General features: G+C 39.1%; 1 protein-coding gene across 4 annotated transcripts; it reads right to left on the reverse strand.

The window, feature by feature from the left end:
• Nucleotides 1-902: 902 nt before the first annotated feature.
• Nucleotides 903-8,491, reverse strand: ZSCAN23 (zinc finger and SCAN domain containing 23). 4 transcript variants are annotated; one of them, XM_019633629.1, is made up of 5 exons: nucleotides 8,409-8,429; nucleotides 3,831-3,889; nucleotides 2,435-2,919; nucleotides 2,035-2,182; nucleotides 1,092-1,691 (listed from the first exon to the last, which is right to left on the reverse strand). In XM_019633629.1, exons 3-5 carry the CDS (start codon nucleotides 2,840-2,842, stop codon nucleotides 1,099-1,101), a joined length of 1,149 nt encoding a protein of 382 aa, XP_019489174.1. In that variant the 5' UTR covers nucleotides 2,843-2,919; nucleotides 3,831-3,889; nucleotides 8,409-8,429; the 3' UTR covers nucleotides 1,092-1,098. The 4 variants fall into 4 exon arrangements, with proteins under 4 accessions (XP_019489170.1, XP_019489174.1, XP_019489172.1 ...); XM_019633625.1 differs by lacking the exon at nucleotides 3,831-3,889 and having other exon boundaries at nucleotides 903-1,691; nucleotides 8,368-8,480; XM_019633627.1 differs by lacking the exon at nucleotides 3,831-3,889 and having other exon boundaries at nucleotides 8,409-8,491.
• Nucleotides 8,492-17,122: the final 8,631 nt, after the last annotated feature.

Genomic DNA, 17,122 nt, shown 5'->3' on the forward strand with positions numbered 1-17,122 from the left:
AGAGGACATGAACAAAAACTTCTCCCAAGAAGACATACAAACGGCCAACAGATATATAGAAAAATGCTTAACTTCACTAGTTATTAGAGAAATGCAAATCAAAATCACAATGAGCTATCACCTCACACCTGTTAGAATGGCTATTATCAACAAGACAAATAGTAACAAGTGTTGGAGAGGCTGTGGAGAAAAAGGGACCCTCATACACTGTTGATGGAAATGTAAATTGGTACAGCCACTATGGAAAACAGTATGGATATTCCTCAAAAAAATAAAAATAGAATTGCCATATGACCCAGCAATCTCTATCCTGGATATCTACCCAAAAAAATCTGAGAACATTTATCTGTAAAGATATATGTGCTCCGATGTTCACTGCAGTATTATTTACAGTGGCCAAGACATGGAAACAACCAGTGTCCTTCACCAGATGACTGGATAAAGAAGATGTGGTATACGTACACAATGGAATATTACTCTGCCATAAGAAAAGATGAAATACTGCCATTTGTGACAACATGGATGGATCTTGAGATTACTATGCTAAGTGAAATAAGTCAGACAGAAAAAGTCAAGAACCATATGATTTTACTGCTATGAGGGATGAAATGTCTAACTATTACATTGTTTTGTATACCTGAAAATAATAATAATAATAATAATAAAAAGAAAAAACAAAAACAAAAAACCTGAAGGCAACACAGGAACAAGACAAGCAAATAAAGAAACAAATAGTCATAGACACAGACAACAGTTTAGTGGTTACCAGAGGGTCAAGGGGAACAGAAGAGGGTAAAGGGGGTCTAATATATAGTGATGGAAAAAGAACTGACTCTGGGTGATGAACACATAATGCAATACATAGATGATGTATTACAGAATTGTACACTTGAAACCACTGTCACCCAATAAATTTTAATTTTAAAAAAATTTGAAAAAAAAAAAAAAAAGGAAATTTTCACTGGTTTCCCTTGGAGCTTGCTATACTAGAGGAGTAAGCTATTATTAGTGTTCTCTCAGGGACAAAGAAAGAACCAACCTTGCTACCGTGCCTTGTGATCTCACCTCATGAAATTTTGTCCTACCTGTTCTAAGGAGCTAGCGGGATCCTGCCACAGGGTGGACTTTTCGATGCTGGATGAGGTTGCACTGGTAAATGAAGTTCTTGCCACATTCTTCACATTCATAAGGTCTTTCTCCAGTGTGAATTCTCTGATGTTTAATGAGGACAGAACGTCGACTAAAGCTCTTATTGCACTGACTGCACTGGTAAGGTTTTACCCCAGTGTGGATCCTGAGATGATGGAAAAGCCCAGCATTCTGGCTGAAGGCTTTGCCACAAGTGTTGCAGTGGTAGAGCTTCTCCCCCGTGTGCAGTCTCTGGTGCTGGAACAGGCCTGACCGCTGGCTGAAGGCCCGCCCGCACTCATCACATTCATAGGGCTTCTCGCCTGTGTGTGTTCTCTGGTGCTCGATAAGGATGGAATTCTGAGTGAAGCTTTTTCCACATTCACCACAGATATAGGGTCTCTCCACTGAAGAGCTTACCCGTTGCTTTTCCAATCTGCCCTCATGGTCACAGGTGTCTCCACTTTCAGGCATCTGAATAATATCCCCATTCAATTTTCCAGGTAATTCCATAAGTGATTTCATTTCTTTGGAAAGCTCATTCCAAGTCCCAGCCTCATTATCTGAAATAATAAATGGATCACATGAATGTTATGTTTCTAAAGAAAAAAACTGGCAAAGAGAATGTGTGGAAGGACAAAAGCGACCACGTCTTTTGTTGACTTTCCCACTCTAGCAATTATACCCACACCTCAGGGAGAAGATGCATTATATTACAACTGTGTCTCCTACAAGATTGCAAACTTCATAAGGGTAGGGACCATGTCTACCTTGCTCATCACTGTAGCCCCAGGACCTAGCACAGTGCCTGGCACATAAATAAATGTGTTGACACTAAATAAATGTACTGAATTAATGAACACTGAGGCAATAAGTTAGGCTTCCAGAGAAAATGCTCATCCTCACCAATGTCCTGAACCAGGCACACCTCTCGCAAGTTACACTGACACTGCTCTTCCAAGGTTTGGAGCTGGCCAACTGACGATTTCTGGGTTGGTCCTAGAGTTGCTTTGTCCTTCACAAACTGTTCCTGTTCCTCAGGATGGGTTGGGACCTGGTGGAAATTAAGGACAGTTGGGAATCAAATATCACTGAAGACATTGCAAGAAGGCCTTCTCAGAGCCACTGGATAGGAAAAGGACAGAGAAACTGGTAAAAAACAAAACAAAACAAAACAAAAAAACACAGAGATTAAAAGCCCACAACAGATTAAATCAGACATAAAGAAAGCCTCCTCCTCTTTCTCCGCACTAAAACCCCATATTTGATCCTATAGGTACAAACCTTTGTTCTCCCATCTTCCCACCTGCTCTCCTGGTTCATCCAGCTCTCTCTCCAAATCCTCCAGTACAGTCACTGCCTCTTCCCCACTCACTGGGTGGTGGTCTCTCACCCAGGCCTGGAGCTCCTCAGGCAGGATGCTCAGGAACTGCTCCAGCACCAGCAGCTCCAGGATCTGCTCTTTGGTGTGCATCTCTGGTCTCAGCCACTGATGGCAGAGCTCCCGGAGTCTTCCAAGAGCCTCTCGGGGCCCAGGTGTCTCCTGATAGCAGAACTGCCTGAAACGTTTACCAAAGATCTCTCTGGTATGAGGGTTATCTCTTGATAGGCCAGATTCTTGCCCACAGGTATGGTCTTCCTCTTCCTCTTTTACTTTCACTGACAGAAGTCCCTCCTGCATCTCTGGAGTCTGAAGGGCCAAGGTTGTGGTCATTTTAGGCTTAACTACTCAGAAAAAAAATTTATTCTTGATAATTCCCCCTTGATCTTTTCTTCTGGAAATCCCAAAAACTAAAAAATAATTTGCAGAGAAAACATTATTAAAATTTAGAAAAATCTTTCCTGCTGGCAGGTAAATTTATACCAAAATCAGTCACCCTGCCTAATGAAGAGCACTAATTGCATGAGGACTACACCATGCTGATGCAGGCAATACAGGAAGGAAAACAGAAATGACCCCCCTTCCCCCCACACAGTTTTACTGAAGGAAGGGACCATTTTGATCATCCTGAATGAATCAGCTCAAATAAATCAGCTGGAATATATTGGGTTTCCATTTGAATGGCAAGAGGCTAGACTAATAGTAAGTTTTTTGTTGAATGGAGGTAAACAAGCACTTTGGTCCCAAGTGGTCACAAATGACAGTAAGAATCAATGAAAAAAGGGAAGCAAAATGGAGGAGGGAGAGAAAGTAAAGGAGATAAAAAGACATAAGGAGGAACAAAGGAAATGCACTTCAAAGGAGAGGTAGAGTTCCTCGAATCAGGTGAGTATGGAGGAAACATCTATGTTTGGAGTGGGGAAAATCTGGGCTTGAGACATGATGTGACAGGTACACCTTCTGAAGGCTTGGGCTTCACCTTTTGAGGCTTAGTCTACTCAATCTGTAAAATAGCAATCATAAAGCCAAACTTGCCTATCTTTCTAGGTTGATATAAAGATAAAATAAGACCATGGATAAAGAGCACAAGAAGCTGGAAGCTTGGTAAACTCTAAAGTACTGTAAGTTACCACTATTGTTATTTTTCTTACACGTTTTATAAAAATATTAAACGAAGTATCCTAGTGATATCAACCCTATGGCAGAAAAATCAGAAAATAGTCAACTGGGGTGATCGTAGCTCACAGGTATTAAAATTGAAAGACATATTACAATAATTCTAATATTTTAAAACAGGGGTAGAGTTTGAGCTCTTTCTTACCCTTTAATTTCTTGGAAATTATTTTTCTTTAAAACTCTTTGAGGATGGAAAGTGAGTGACTGTATGTAAAATAAAATGAGTGTTAATAAAAACAAATGTCTATGACCACTTTAAGCGTATAAACAATCTTAACTAGGATAGTAATTAATAAAGGCAATTTTCTGTAAGAAAAATAATTATGTGATCTACTGATTTCCAAGCGCCATTTTGGGACAGAGGTTTTCAAACTTTTTTGACCAGGACCATCAGCAACAAATACCTTATATGAAGGCCAGAATAGGCATGCACATGCATATGAATGAATGTGCATGAATTAGATATACATACACACACACACACACACACACACACACACACAAATAACTGAAATAATAATTTCACAGAACACTAGGTATCGTTACTTTATGTGATATACACTATTGTTTTTAATCCTATTTAAAAAAACACCCAAAAAAACAAAAACCCTGGTCATAGCCCAACACATAGGTTTCATGACTCACATAATGGATCATAACCTGTAAATGTCTTTTAATTTTAAGTAAAATTATTGTAATTCACTGTAAAAATAACCCTACGCTACTCTTAGGTATTGGCAGGCATTGCAAAATTTTAAAAACTAAGAATAAGGTATTTAAATTACAAGTGAACACTGATTACACTACAACTAGAAGAAAAGATAAATTCATACTGCCACTACTGGTTATATTTATCAAGGAGAAAAAAAACTCTGAGGTGGGGCAGCATCCTCCTGGGTAACCTGAAAATATAATCCGCTCCACAAATTTCTAACATCTTTGGCTTGGTTGACTTCTATAGTCACCACTCCGGGAAGAATGGAGAAGGGTTTCCCTCCAAATCCAGGATCCCTAAGTTCATGTTTTTTCCTCCAGTTTTTCTTGGCGCCAACTCACTACCACTGTGACCACCACATTATGTTTCTCTTCATACAACACTCATTCATTTAGCTAATATTTATTCAGAGCTTACCATATTCCAAGTACTGTTCTAGGCACAGTAGATAAGCTGCAAACTAAGAAAGTGCCTAGTCTCATGCAATTTACAATCTAATAACAATATTAATAATAGCTGATATTTATAGTGGCTTTAAGGTATCAGACATTGTTCTAGGTGCTTTACATATGTTAACTCATTTGATCCTCAAAATAACCATGAGTAAGGTATTATTATTATCCTATTACAGATAAGAAAACTGAGGCACAGAGTCACTTGCCCAAGGTTTCACAGGTAGCAAGTGCAATTCAAACCCAGGAAATCTAACTTCAGAACTCATAGTCTCAACCATTACACTACTCTCTCTCCTCTATGTGGGGGGAAGAAGGGGACAGGATGAGGAAAGGGGCCCACAGGGGACAGACAGTAATTAAATATATGTCAAGTGCTAATAAATGCTATAGAGAAAAATAAAGGTGAAGGAGATAGAAAGGAGGAAGAAAGGTTTCTATTTTATGTGGGGCAGAGAGAGAAGGCCTTGTTGATAAGCTAATATTTGAGCAAGATCTGGAGGAAGTGAGGAGCAAGTACAAGATGATCTGGAAAAAGACTATTCCATGCAAAGGGAACATTGAGTTCTTGGAGGTAGGAAACGGCCAGGATTCTTCAAGGAACAGCTAGTTGAACAATGTGCCTGGAACAGAGAAAGCAAAAGAGACAGTGCTAGGAGAGAAGTGAGGCTGGGAGCAGCTCACGAAAGCCATTGTAGGGGCTCTGTCTTGTACTCCAGGAGATGGGGAAAGCCAGGAGAGGTTTGCAGCAGAGGGGTGACAAATTGTTACTTACATTTAATATGAAAACTAATAATAACTAGCTGCTGTGATAACAGAGCATGGGGAAAAGTGAAAGCAGAGTGAAAAGCTATGGCAATAATCTAGGGAAGAAATGATGGTGTTTTGAACCATGGTTGGCTGAGTTTTATTCTAGGGATGTCGAGTTTTGGGGTGCAGGTATCCAATAGGTAAATTGAGAATATGTGCTCTCACATTATTCAATTCACTCAACATGAGTTCAAAGGGTTTAACAGGCACTCATGCTCTTTTTCAACCTTTTAGGACCTTGAAAAAAATGTATTTTTCCTATTTGTTGCCTATGCACCTAGGTTTTGAGTCAAAGGTTTTCTGTTCACTGATGAGGAAGCTCAAGTTTTGAGCTCTGCCCAAAGAAAAACACTTCTGATATATGGTGTTTCAAATCTTTACTCAGTTTCACTAAGATTAATTTTCCCCTATTCTCTGTATATGCCAGGGTCCTTTTGCTTTCCTTTCCCTGATTTTTCTTTTACCTGGTGGCCTGAATACCCATGGCCTCACACCAGCAGGACATCTTAATTCTTTGAACGCAGTGTCTCTAACGGCTTCCCAAGTGTCTTATAACCCTGCCCTCCTGGTCACAAACATACAGTTATTAATCTTTTATTCAGGATCACCACTCTATCGTATATGTCAATTATATAATTAGCACAATAATCTCTTCCACCTTAAAAAATATATCTGTATTTTAAAGCTGATTTCTCCTAGAGCCTCAGCAAGCTCAACACCCCTAAATCTACCATCATTCTTGTAGAGGGACGCTCTTTACCAAAGAAATGCATGTAGGTGAAGACTAAGCAGCACACTGTGCAAATGTGCCTTATTATACTTATCCCCACTCTCACCTCTGCCATCACCATCTATGGCCTCCCCATTACTTACTGGATGAATTCCCAATCTCTCAAGCCTGGCTCAAGACCAATCAGACCTCTAGCTCCCACCACCTGGCCCCACTCTCGCTTCCCCCTAGTCCATGCAAACACTGCCAGCGCCACCTGGGTTTTTCTTCTGTTCTTTAGTTCCATGTCTTTGCTCTTGCCTTCTGCACTTATTCAAGCCCTACCCAATCTCTGCAGCTTGATTCTAATCTCACATCCTCTCTAAAGTCTTCCTCAGCCATTCCAGGCCCCCCCCTTCCTCCTTCCAGTTCATATCATGTGCCCCAACTTTTACCCTCAGTCACAATCTATCTTGCAGTTACTGCTCATATTTTTTTTAAAAATCCAAAAAGTACAGAAGAATAATTCCCTCACCAAGTTCTACTCCAAAAAAATGGATGCTGTTAAAGATTAGAATGTATCCTTTCAGACACTGTCTATGCGTCTGCAATCTCACACACACACACACACACACACACACGCACGCACGCACGCGTGTGCACGCGCACGCAACACAGCCCATATTTTTCCTATTTATCTGAGATAAGTAGAAGATACTATGAGGTAGCAGAAAACATAGGCAGATCTACAATAGTTGTATACTCTGGTTTCTCTTCAGATCGTATAAATCTTTCGCCTTTTACAATACTTGCAAATTCTGACCTACTAACAATATGATCTTGGACAAGTTACTTAGTTCATTTTTCTGAGCCTCAATCTCCTCATGTATGAAATGAGGATAACTTCCTTGTGGAGTTGTAGAGAGTATTATTAATAGACGAGATAATGCATATAAAGGGGTTTTGCACAAAGCTTGGCACATAATAAACATGCAAATTAACCACCTCTTAATGAGATAATGTACAATTTTTGGTTCAAGGTGGCTTAATCAATACCTGCTACCTACCCCTTAGCACCAAGACTGTAATCTTTTCTATTGCCCACAGCACAACATGGGTGAGTGGTGGGGAAATGTGTACAAATAAAATGGCTGTTTCATCAGATTTGCAGACAGATATGCATGTCTTTGGGTATATACTTCTCTCTAATCTTAAATCCTAACTAGAGGGCCAGGGCTACTGAGGTCCAAAAGGAGTAGGATCAGAGTCAAACGAGAGAAGTAACTTCCTGGGTTGTGGCTGTAAAGCCAATACAGAAAAAGCATAATTTGCATAGCAAAGGGTTTAAAAAATAGACTCTGAGCCAAACTGCCTGGATCTGAATCCTGACTACACGCCTTACCAACTGTATTACTCTGAGCAAGTTACTTACCCTCATTTTCTTCTTGATGTTAAAGTGGGGCGGGGAAGGTTACAAAATAACAGTGCCTATATCATATAGTTATGAGACGTAAGTAAGTTTCTAGTTGGAAAGTGCTTTGAACAGTGACTGCTTGGCACGTAAGTGCTATTTAAATATTAGTTTGAAAAATAAAATCAACAGATGAGAAGAGCCTTTTGCACTATGTGAATCACACTAGGAGGCTGTAGCATATTATAAAACTATCTTTGTTCATTGTCTAAAATAAGGCATCAGTAGAAAATGACAGACGTTGGAAAATACAAACATTCCTCGGTATCTGTATCTATTCTTATCCTAAGATTCGGAGAGCCAGAGTTCAAAGAGGCACTGTCACTCAGGCGGAGTGGATGAAGAGCTCAGAAACAGACTGAGGGGCTGCGGTGGGGGCAAGGACGCCGATTTCTAATTCACGAGGCCCTTCCAGGTTGCGGGGCAGCCTCCTCTCCCCTCAGCTGTCCCGCCAAAGCTTGAGCCAAAAAGCCCTTGCTGCTCACTCCCCACACCCAGTCCGGGGACGCAGCGCACGGACCCGACCTTTCAGAGGCCCTCCTCCAGAGCGCGACTCCGAGGCTCACCGGGTCTCCGTGGGAACAGAGGTTCGCCAGCCCAGAACGCTCCACCTCAGTCCTTGACAACCGCAGCCCACAGAAAGATCAATCACAAAGGCCGGAAGCGCGTCACACCTAGTCGCTCTCCAAGGGAACAGCGGTTCTAGCCGCGTTCTTTCTAGCAAGCTTGGAGGTTTCCCCACCTCTGTGGTCGCCTCGCTGAACCCCTCTGTAGGTGTAGTGAGGCAATAGGTGGCGTATTCTCTTGGGGGACCGACGCAGTACAAGTAGCTATATGTGGATTTTCTACTGCGGGGCAAGTGGGCGCCCCTGACCTCCACGTTGCTTAAGGGTCCACTATAAGAACAGCTAACAGTGTTTTACACGTATTAACTCATTTATTATCCAAAACAACCCTATAAGGCACAATTAACCCTGTTTAACAGATGAGAAAAACTGAAGCACATTCCTTCTACATTTATTAGTTGCTATTTCCTGCAAAGAAAGTTTTTGTGCCACTACACTCATTTGCACAATATAGTCTAGACTCATTTTATACTTTTCCTGTCCTAGACCTGGAATCCACTATTTTCCCATGAAGCTCTGCTTCCTTTTAGTGGTGAATGGTATACAGAACCCAGGATCTAGGTTTTGGGCAATAAAAAAGGTCATTGGTACTGGGCTTATTGGTGCTGGGTCTATCATTACTTCTAGGCCATATCAGTGGACTTAACAGCTGGAATTGTATAATTATGTATATTCAATTATATAGATATATAAATATATGTATATCATATTTTTTCAGGATTTTGTAGTAAATCTTCAAATACAACACCATAGGTTTTTTTTTCATTTTCACTATTGGACATTTGTTTTTCCTTTCTCCCACAGTGAAAACCTTTGTTCCCAATAGTGTCAATATAGTCACTCAATTTTCTCTTTCAATATAAACAAAAGTTTTCAAAATTACAATATCAATTATCACTAGCAACAATATACTTATTACGTGTAGTTCAAATTTTCTTTGCTGACTTTATTTGTTTATTTGTTCTTAAATTATATCCAATTAGGGGAATACAGTCAGAGCACTGTATACATACCCTATTTGAATTATTTTATTTGTATAGTTATGTAATAAACATGATGTGCAGTTAGGATCACTCGTTTCTATTTGTTTTTCAATTTCTCTTTATAATTTTTATTAAATTAATTGGGGTGACATTGGTTAGTAAAAGTATGTAGGTTTCAAGTGTCCCATTCTATAATACATTATATATTGTAGATGTTAGCAACAGAGGGACTCTTGTTCTTTTGCACAATAAAGCATATTTAGAAATATCACAATCCTCATTTATTAAAATTTCTTTAGGCTACTTAGGTAATAAAAATGTTGGCAACAACCATATATTAATTTCACCATTATTAAAAGAACATAAAGATATCTCAAATTGTTTAGAAACATCATTGAGAAGAGAGTGCATTTTCATCATTTAAAATTTTTTAATTAAATTTATTGGGGTGACAATGGTTAGTAAAGTTATATAGGTTTCAAGTGTACATTTCTATAATACATCATCTATATATCACATTGTGTGCTCACCACCCAGAGTCAGTTCTCCTTCCATCACCATATATTTGACCCCCTTTACCCTCATCTACCATCCCCTTACCCCTTACTCTCTGGTAACCACTAATCTGTGTCTATGAGTTTTTGTTACTTGGTTTGTTTGTCTTATTCCTCTGTTTACAGTTTTTATATCCCTCATATGAGTGAAAGCATATGGTTCTTGACTTTTTCTGTCTGACTTATTTCACTTAGCATAATAATCTCAAGATCCATCCATGTTGTCACAAATGGAAGTATTTCATCTTTTTTTATGGCCAAGTAATTTTCCTTTATGTATATTCAAGGTCTGACAACAGAGTTTGTGAACTCATCCTAGAAAAAGTTCTATATACCTCTCATTCTGAATATCACTATGGTCACCTTTGAAATACTCCCCTTGGGAAGCTATGCATTGACACCAGTGCCTAGTCTATCCTTCAAAGCAATTTTGGAACTTTTTTTCTACATGACTACATATATATATATATATATATATATATATATATGTATATATATTTAATTATAGTTGACATTTGATATTATTGAGCTTCAGCTTTAAGTGTACAGCACTGTGGTCAGACATCTACATAGTCCATGAAATGGTCTCCCTATATGGGAGGGGGGGTGGGGATGAGGGAGAAGGTAAAGGGATTAGAAAGTACAAATTAGTAGTCACAATAAAGCCACGGGAATATGAAATACAGTTTGGGGAATATAATCAATAATGTTGCCCATTTTTTTAATTGCATTGTTTGTTTTTTTATTGTTGAGTTGTACAAGTTCTTTATATATTTTGGATATCAGCCCCTTATCAGAGGTGTTGTTTGTAGATATCTTCTTCTATTTGGTTGGTTGCCTCTTTATTTTGTTTATGGTTTCTTTTGCTGTGCAAAAGCTTTTAGTTATCTTTTTAGTTCCTTTGAAATTAAGATCTAAAAATTGGTATGAATACTACAGACACGCTAGGTGGCACTCTGAGGTTATGAAATAGTTTCTATAGGGACTATAGGCCTCTATTTAAGAGGCAAAACCAAAGGAAGTTTGAAAGAATTAATATTATTTTGCCATTCCTTTTAAAAGGAAGCAAGAAAGGGTAGTCTGTATGGCTTTATGAGAAAAATGTTGGGGGGAGAGAGGAGCAGAATCTCTATCCAGTAAACTTCTCAGAGATTCAAAGAAAATATTTTTGACCTGAAACTTGAAAGAACAAGAGAAAATTTTGTAGTCAAAGAAATAGATGGTGGTGGGTGGGAGGGGTGGTGAAGGAAAAAGAGAAAGTGAGAATTTTTTTTGACTCCAAATCACAATATACAGCTATTGTAAGTCTTTTGGAAGATATGTTAAAGAAAAATTATTTGGCAGTTAAAACAGTAAAGATTTTATTTAAGACTGTTGCAATAGTAATTAAGCTATTGCATTGGGGAGTAAGACTGAACTCAACTCTGAATATAACAGAGACAAGTGAGGATTTATCGCCAATGGGCAGAGTGAAGGGGCAAGTGGATAGAAAATGGCTAAGATGATAGGAGGATTCTTGCTAAACTGAGTTAGCAGGATTTTTGCTCTAGACAAGCCAACATCAAGGCCTAGTAGAGAAAAGGTCTCAGAGGAGCCTGACTAAAGTTTGTTCAAAAAGGAAGTTTGGGGGCTGGCCGAGTGGCTCAGTTGCTGAAGAATGCGAGCTCTGAGCAACAGGGTCTCTGGTTCAATTCCCACATGGGCTAGTGAGCTGCGCCTGAGCTGAGCTGCCACTGAGCTGCCAACAGGTGGCAGGATGGCTCAGTGGGTGAGAGCATGTGCTCCTAACAACAAGGTTGCCAGTTCCACTCCCGCATGGGATGATGGGTTACACCCACCTGCAACTAAGATTGAACACGGCACCTTGAGCTGAGAGGCAGGATGGTGACTGGACTTGGGAGCTGAGCTAGCTGCGCCCTCCACAACTAAGATTGAAGGACAACTTGGCTATTCTCCTTCCCCAATTTCCCAATAAAAATTAAAAAAAAAAAGTCTGTCAGATAATAAACCTTGAATTTGGACCCAGATGGAAACCATAAGGGTCAGGGAATGGGGAAACTGAAAACCAAGGGAATGGCTGAATTGTCCATGTCAACCAAAGAGTCCTTAGAACACATAATGGCTGAGTGGAAGACGGAGTGTGGCTGTGGTTGTGCAGCAGAGTCAGAAGCCACATGAAGTACTGGAGAAATTCTCCTCGTTCATCCTGTGTCAAAATGACAATATTTTATGCAGACCTTCCGTTCCCTAGGGCAGTCTTCAATCTTTAGAATGTACTAGGATCACCTGGAAGGCTTTTTAAAACACAGATTGCTGGACCCCTCCCCCAGATTTTCTGATTTAGTAAGCCTTGAAAGGATATAAAAACTGCATCGCTAACAAGTTTTCAAGTGAGCCTGTTGCTGCTGGTCAAGGAACCACACTTTGAGAATCAATTCCCTAGAGATGGAGGGCAAGAAAGGGAACACGATAACCTCTATTGAGGTTTCCTCTTAATAATGAGTTGTGTGGGGAGGGTAATAGATGATCTCCATGGCCTTACCCAAATTTGCTTTACTAGTATGGGGCACCCATCCCCACGTGTTCTGAGTGTTGGCTGCTAATATCTCACAGCAGCCCTGTCTTCAGAGTATTACCCTCAGCTGCCATCTTCTCCAGAGAATTTCTTTCAGCTAAAGGAGCCATCTCTCGTGGGAGGTTATGCCTCTGGGGCCCATGAGTAAACCCATAGACAATGACTGACTGACATGAGTTACAAAAGGCTATCCTTCTTCCTTTAAGATGGAAATAATCATAATGTGATTTATTTTGAAGCTCACCTCCAACAGAAATAGCATCATTAATTTTCTCTTTCCTCTGCCCTATCCCGCTTCACTGATTCCCTCTTCGAAAACCACTTTCACAGTAAATTATGTATACCTGAGTCCTAGTCTCAGCTTCTGTTTGCAGGAAACAGAAGACAAGTCAAAAAGTACTAATGAAGCTACAGGAGCAAGATTTGATGTATCTGGAACAAATTTTGGCCTACTCTGTCGCCTTACAGCCGTTTCTTAGACCACCCCCCCTGCATTAGCCTCTGACCCATTAGTCGAGAGAGTGTCTCGGAAAACTGAGGCCGGATGGAATGATATCTGTAAAGCTCTCTCAGGGGGCGTCTGGGCCTGACTGGGACCTGATGGAATGATATCAGCTGTCTCCCCTGGGAGGACATGTAATTATGTCTTGGGACAATGTGGTGGAGTACGAAGGCATATCATTTGCTGGAGTACACTGGGAAAAGGTCATTGGAAAAGGCCTTAAGGCGCACCATTTATACACGGTTAATGACTGACAGCACAGCAGTTTACTTCCTTGAAAAGAATCAATAAAAACCATGCGTTGACCCGATTCGGTGGCTCAGTCTATCTCTGAAGGCTGAGTCCCTTGGTCTCGCTCTTAAATCTTACTTCTGTCTCTTGTTCTTATTCAATCTGCGTCGCCCCTCTCGTGTCCCATTTGCCCTTGCCACGCTGGACGTGACACTACTCTTTCTTAGATTGGGGGATCCAGCTTCCAGGGCTAACACAGGTACTTTCAAAGTCCAAGAATGACCAGCGTCCAAATGCTCCACAGGGAATATATTGCATCTACACGGTAACTGCCGCAGGGAGACTGTATTGGGGTCTTACCTGAAGGAATGGGCTAGGATGCTCAGCAAAACTGGGAATAGGATGATTAGAGAGGGTGTGAGTCCTGATTCTCTGGGAATTTAGAGCTCAGGAACTCTCCCCAAAGGTTTTGTGATCAAAGGAGCCTTAGTGATTTTAAATGCCTAGTTTGAGGGGGTAGTAAATTCATGTGAAAACACTGGTCTCAGAATCAATTAGCCCAAGTTTATCTAATTTGTATAGTAGGTTTGGGGAACCTCCGGTTTGAAAAAAAATTCTGCAGCAGTAGTAGTGTCAGTGATGGTAATGATGACAATCACGATTATAATAATAGTAAAGTTTTAACTACTATAATATAAGACACCACAAACAGCTCCTGAGACACTGCTAGGCAGTTATGTCCCTCCTGAAGTTTCTTATTTATTTATTATTTATTTATTTATTTATTTAAAACTTAAAGTTTATTGGGGTGACAATTGTTAGCAAAATTACACAGATTTCAAGTGTACAATTCTGTAATACATCCTCTATATATCACATTGTGTGTTCACCACCCAGAGTCAATTCTCCTTCCATCACCATATATTTGATCCCCTTTACTCTCATCTACCATCCCCCTCCCCCTTACCCTCTGGTAACCACTAAACTATTGTCTGTGTCTATAAGTTTTGTTTTTTTCATTTGTTTTTCTTCTTCTTTTGTTGTTTTCAGCTTTATATACCACATATCAGTGAAAGCATATAGTTCTCGACATTTTCTGTCTCATTTCGCTAAGCATAATAATCTCAAGATCCATCCACATTGTCGCAGATGGCACTATTTCATCTTTTCTTATGGCAGAATAGTGTTCCATTGTGTGTATATACCATAACTTCTGTATCCAATCATCTATCGAAGGACACTTTGGTTGTTTCCATGTCATGGCCACCGTAAATTAAGCTGCAATGAACATTAAAGTCGATATATCATTATGGATAAATGTTTTCATATTTTTGGGGTAGATACCCAAGAGAGGGATTGTGGAGTCATATGGTATTTCTATTTTTAATTTTTGAGGAATCTTCACACTGCCTTCCATAGCGGCTGCACCAATCTGCACTCCTACCAACAGTGTGTGAGGGTTCCTTTTTCTCCACAGCCTCTCCAACACTTGCTATTATTTGTCTTGTTGATGATAGCCATTCTAACTGGTGTGAGGTGATATCTCATTGTGGTTTTTATTTGCATTTCTCTAATGATTAATGATGTTGAGCATTTTTTCATATGTCTATTGGCCATCTGTATGTCCTCTTTGGAGAAATGTCTATTCAGGTTCTCTGCCCATTTTTTAATTGGATTGTTTGGGTTTTTTTGTGGTTGAGTTGTAATGAGTTCCTTATATATTTTGGATATTAGCCCCTTATCAGAGGCATTGTTAAATATATATATATATATATATATATATATATATATATATAGAGAGAGAGAGAGAGAGAGAGAGAGAGAGAGAGAGAGAGAGAGTTTAGCTTTGACCTCCCTTGCCTTTGAAGTCAAATTCATAAAATGCTCTTTGAATCCAAGGTTCATAAATTTAGTACCTATGCTTTCTTCTATGCAGTTAATTGTTTCAGGTCTTGATCCATTTTGAGTTAATTTTGATATATGGTGACAGATAATGGTCTAGTTTCATTCTTTTGCACGTGGCATTCCAATACTTTCAGTATCATTTATTGAAGAAGCTGGCTTTTCTCCATTGTATGTTTTTTACTTCTTTGCCAATATCAGTCCATATGTATGTGGGTTTATTTCTGGGTTCTCAATTTTATTCCACTGGTCTGTGTGTCTGTTTTTCTGCCAATACCATATGGTTTTGATTATTGTTGCTCTGAGTACAAGCTGAAGTCAGGGAGTGTGATACCTCCAGTATTGTTCTTTTCTCTTACGATTGCTTTGGCGATTTGGGATCTTTTGTGGTTCCATACAAATCTGATGATTTTTTTGTTCTATTTCTTTAAATATGCCATCGGGATTTTGATGGGGATTGCATTTAATCTGTATATTGCTTTGGGTAATATGGCCATTTTAACTATGTTTATTCTCTCAATACATGAACATGGAATGTCTTTCCATTTCTTTATGTCTTCTTCAATTTTTAAAAAAATGACTTATAGTTTTCAGTGTATATGTCTTTCACATCCTTGGTGAGCTTATTCCTAGGTATTGTATTCTTTTTGTTGCAATTGCAAAAGGAATTGTCTTTTTCATTTCCTTTTTTGAGGTTTCATTGTTAGTATATAGGAATGCAATGGATTTTGGTACATTGATTTTATAGCTGGCAACTTTGCTGGATTCATTTATGGTTTCTAATAGCTTTTTGGTGGAGTCTTTAGGGTTTTCTATATATAGCATCATGTCATCTGCAAAAAGTAACAATTTAACTTCTTCATTCCTGACTAGGTTGCCTTTTATTCCTTTCTCTTGCCTGATTGCCCTGGCTAGGTCTTCCAAAACTATGTTGAAAAGCAGCAGTGATGGGGAAGATCCCTTTCTTGTTCCTCAATGTAGAGTGAAGGGCTTCAGTTTTTCACTGTTAATTATGTTAGCTGAGGGTTTGTATATATGGCCTTTATTATGTTAAGGTGTTTTCCTTCTATACCCATTTTATTAAGTGTTTTAATTATAAATGGATGTTGTATATTGTCAAATGCTTTTTCTGCATCTATTGATATAATCATATGATTTTTGTCCTTTATTTTGTTTATGTGGTGTATCACATTGATCGATTTGTGTATGTTGAACCATCCTTGGGCCTCTGGGTCAAACCCCACTTGGTCTTGATGTATTGTATAATCTTTTTAATGCATTGTTGCATTTGAATTGCTACAATTTTGTTTAGGATTTTTTTCATCTGTATTCATTAGAGATGTAATTTTCTTTTTTGTGCTAGTCTTACCAGGTTTTGGTAGCAGGTTAATGTTGGCCTCATAAAATGAGTTAGGGAATGTTGTTTCTTCTTTAATTTTTTTGGAAGAGTTTGAGTAGGAAGAGGTATTAGATCTTCTTTAAATGTTTGGTAGAATTTACTAGTGACGCCATCTTGTCCCGGACTTTTGCTTTTGGGAAGGTTTCAGATTACTGATTCAATTTCCTTACTGTTGATCTGTCTATTTAAAGTTTTCAGATCTTCATAATTCAGCCTAGGAAGGCTATATGTTTCTAAGACCATGTTTATTTCTTCTAGGTTACTTAATTTGGTGGCATATAGTCCTTCATAGCATTCTTGGATGATCCCCTGTATTTCTGTGGCATCTGTGGTACTTCCCCTCTTTCATTTTTGATTTTGTTTATTTGTGTCTTTTCTCTTTTGATCTTAGTGAGTCTTGCAAGAGTTTGTCAATTTTATTAATCTTTTCAAATAACCAGCTCTTTGTTGCATTAATTTTTTCTATTGTCTTTCTGTTCTCAAGTTAATTGAGTTGTGCTCTGATTTT

This window comes from Hipposideros armiger, unplaced genomic scaffold, assembly GCF_001890085.2.
Source record: "Hipposideros armiger isolate ML-2016 unplaced genomic scaffold, ASM189008v1 scaffold_1362, whole genome shotgun sequence".
NCBI classification, from domain to species: domain Eukaryota; kingdom Metazoa; phylum Chordata; class Mammalia; order Chiroptera; family Hipposideridae; genus Hipposideros; species Hipposideros armiger.

Excerpts from the sequence above, each read along its gene's own strand:
- ZSCAN23 (XM_019633625.1), bottom strand. The coding sequence starts at position 2,842 with ATGACCACAACCTTGGCCCTTCAGACTCCAGAGATGCAGGAGGGACTT. Across the intron at positions 2,183-2,434 it reads TGGATGAACCAGGAGAGCAG|GTCCCAACCCATCCTGAGGA; the intron begins GTGGGAAGATGG and ends AATTTCCACCAG. Across the intron at positions 1,692-2,034 it reads GTGCCTGGTTCAGGACATTG|ATAATGAGGCTGGGACTTGG; the intron begins GTGAGGATGAGC and ends TTATTATTTCAG.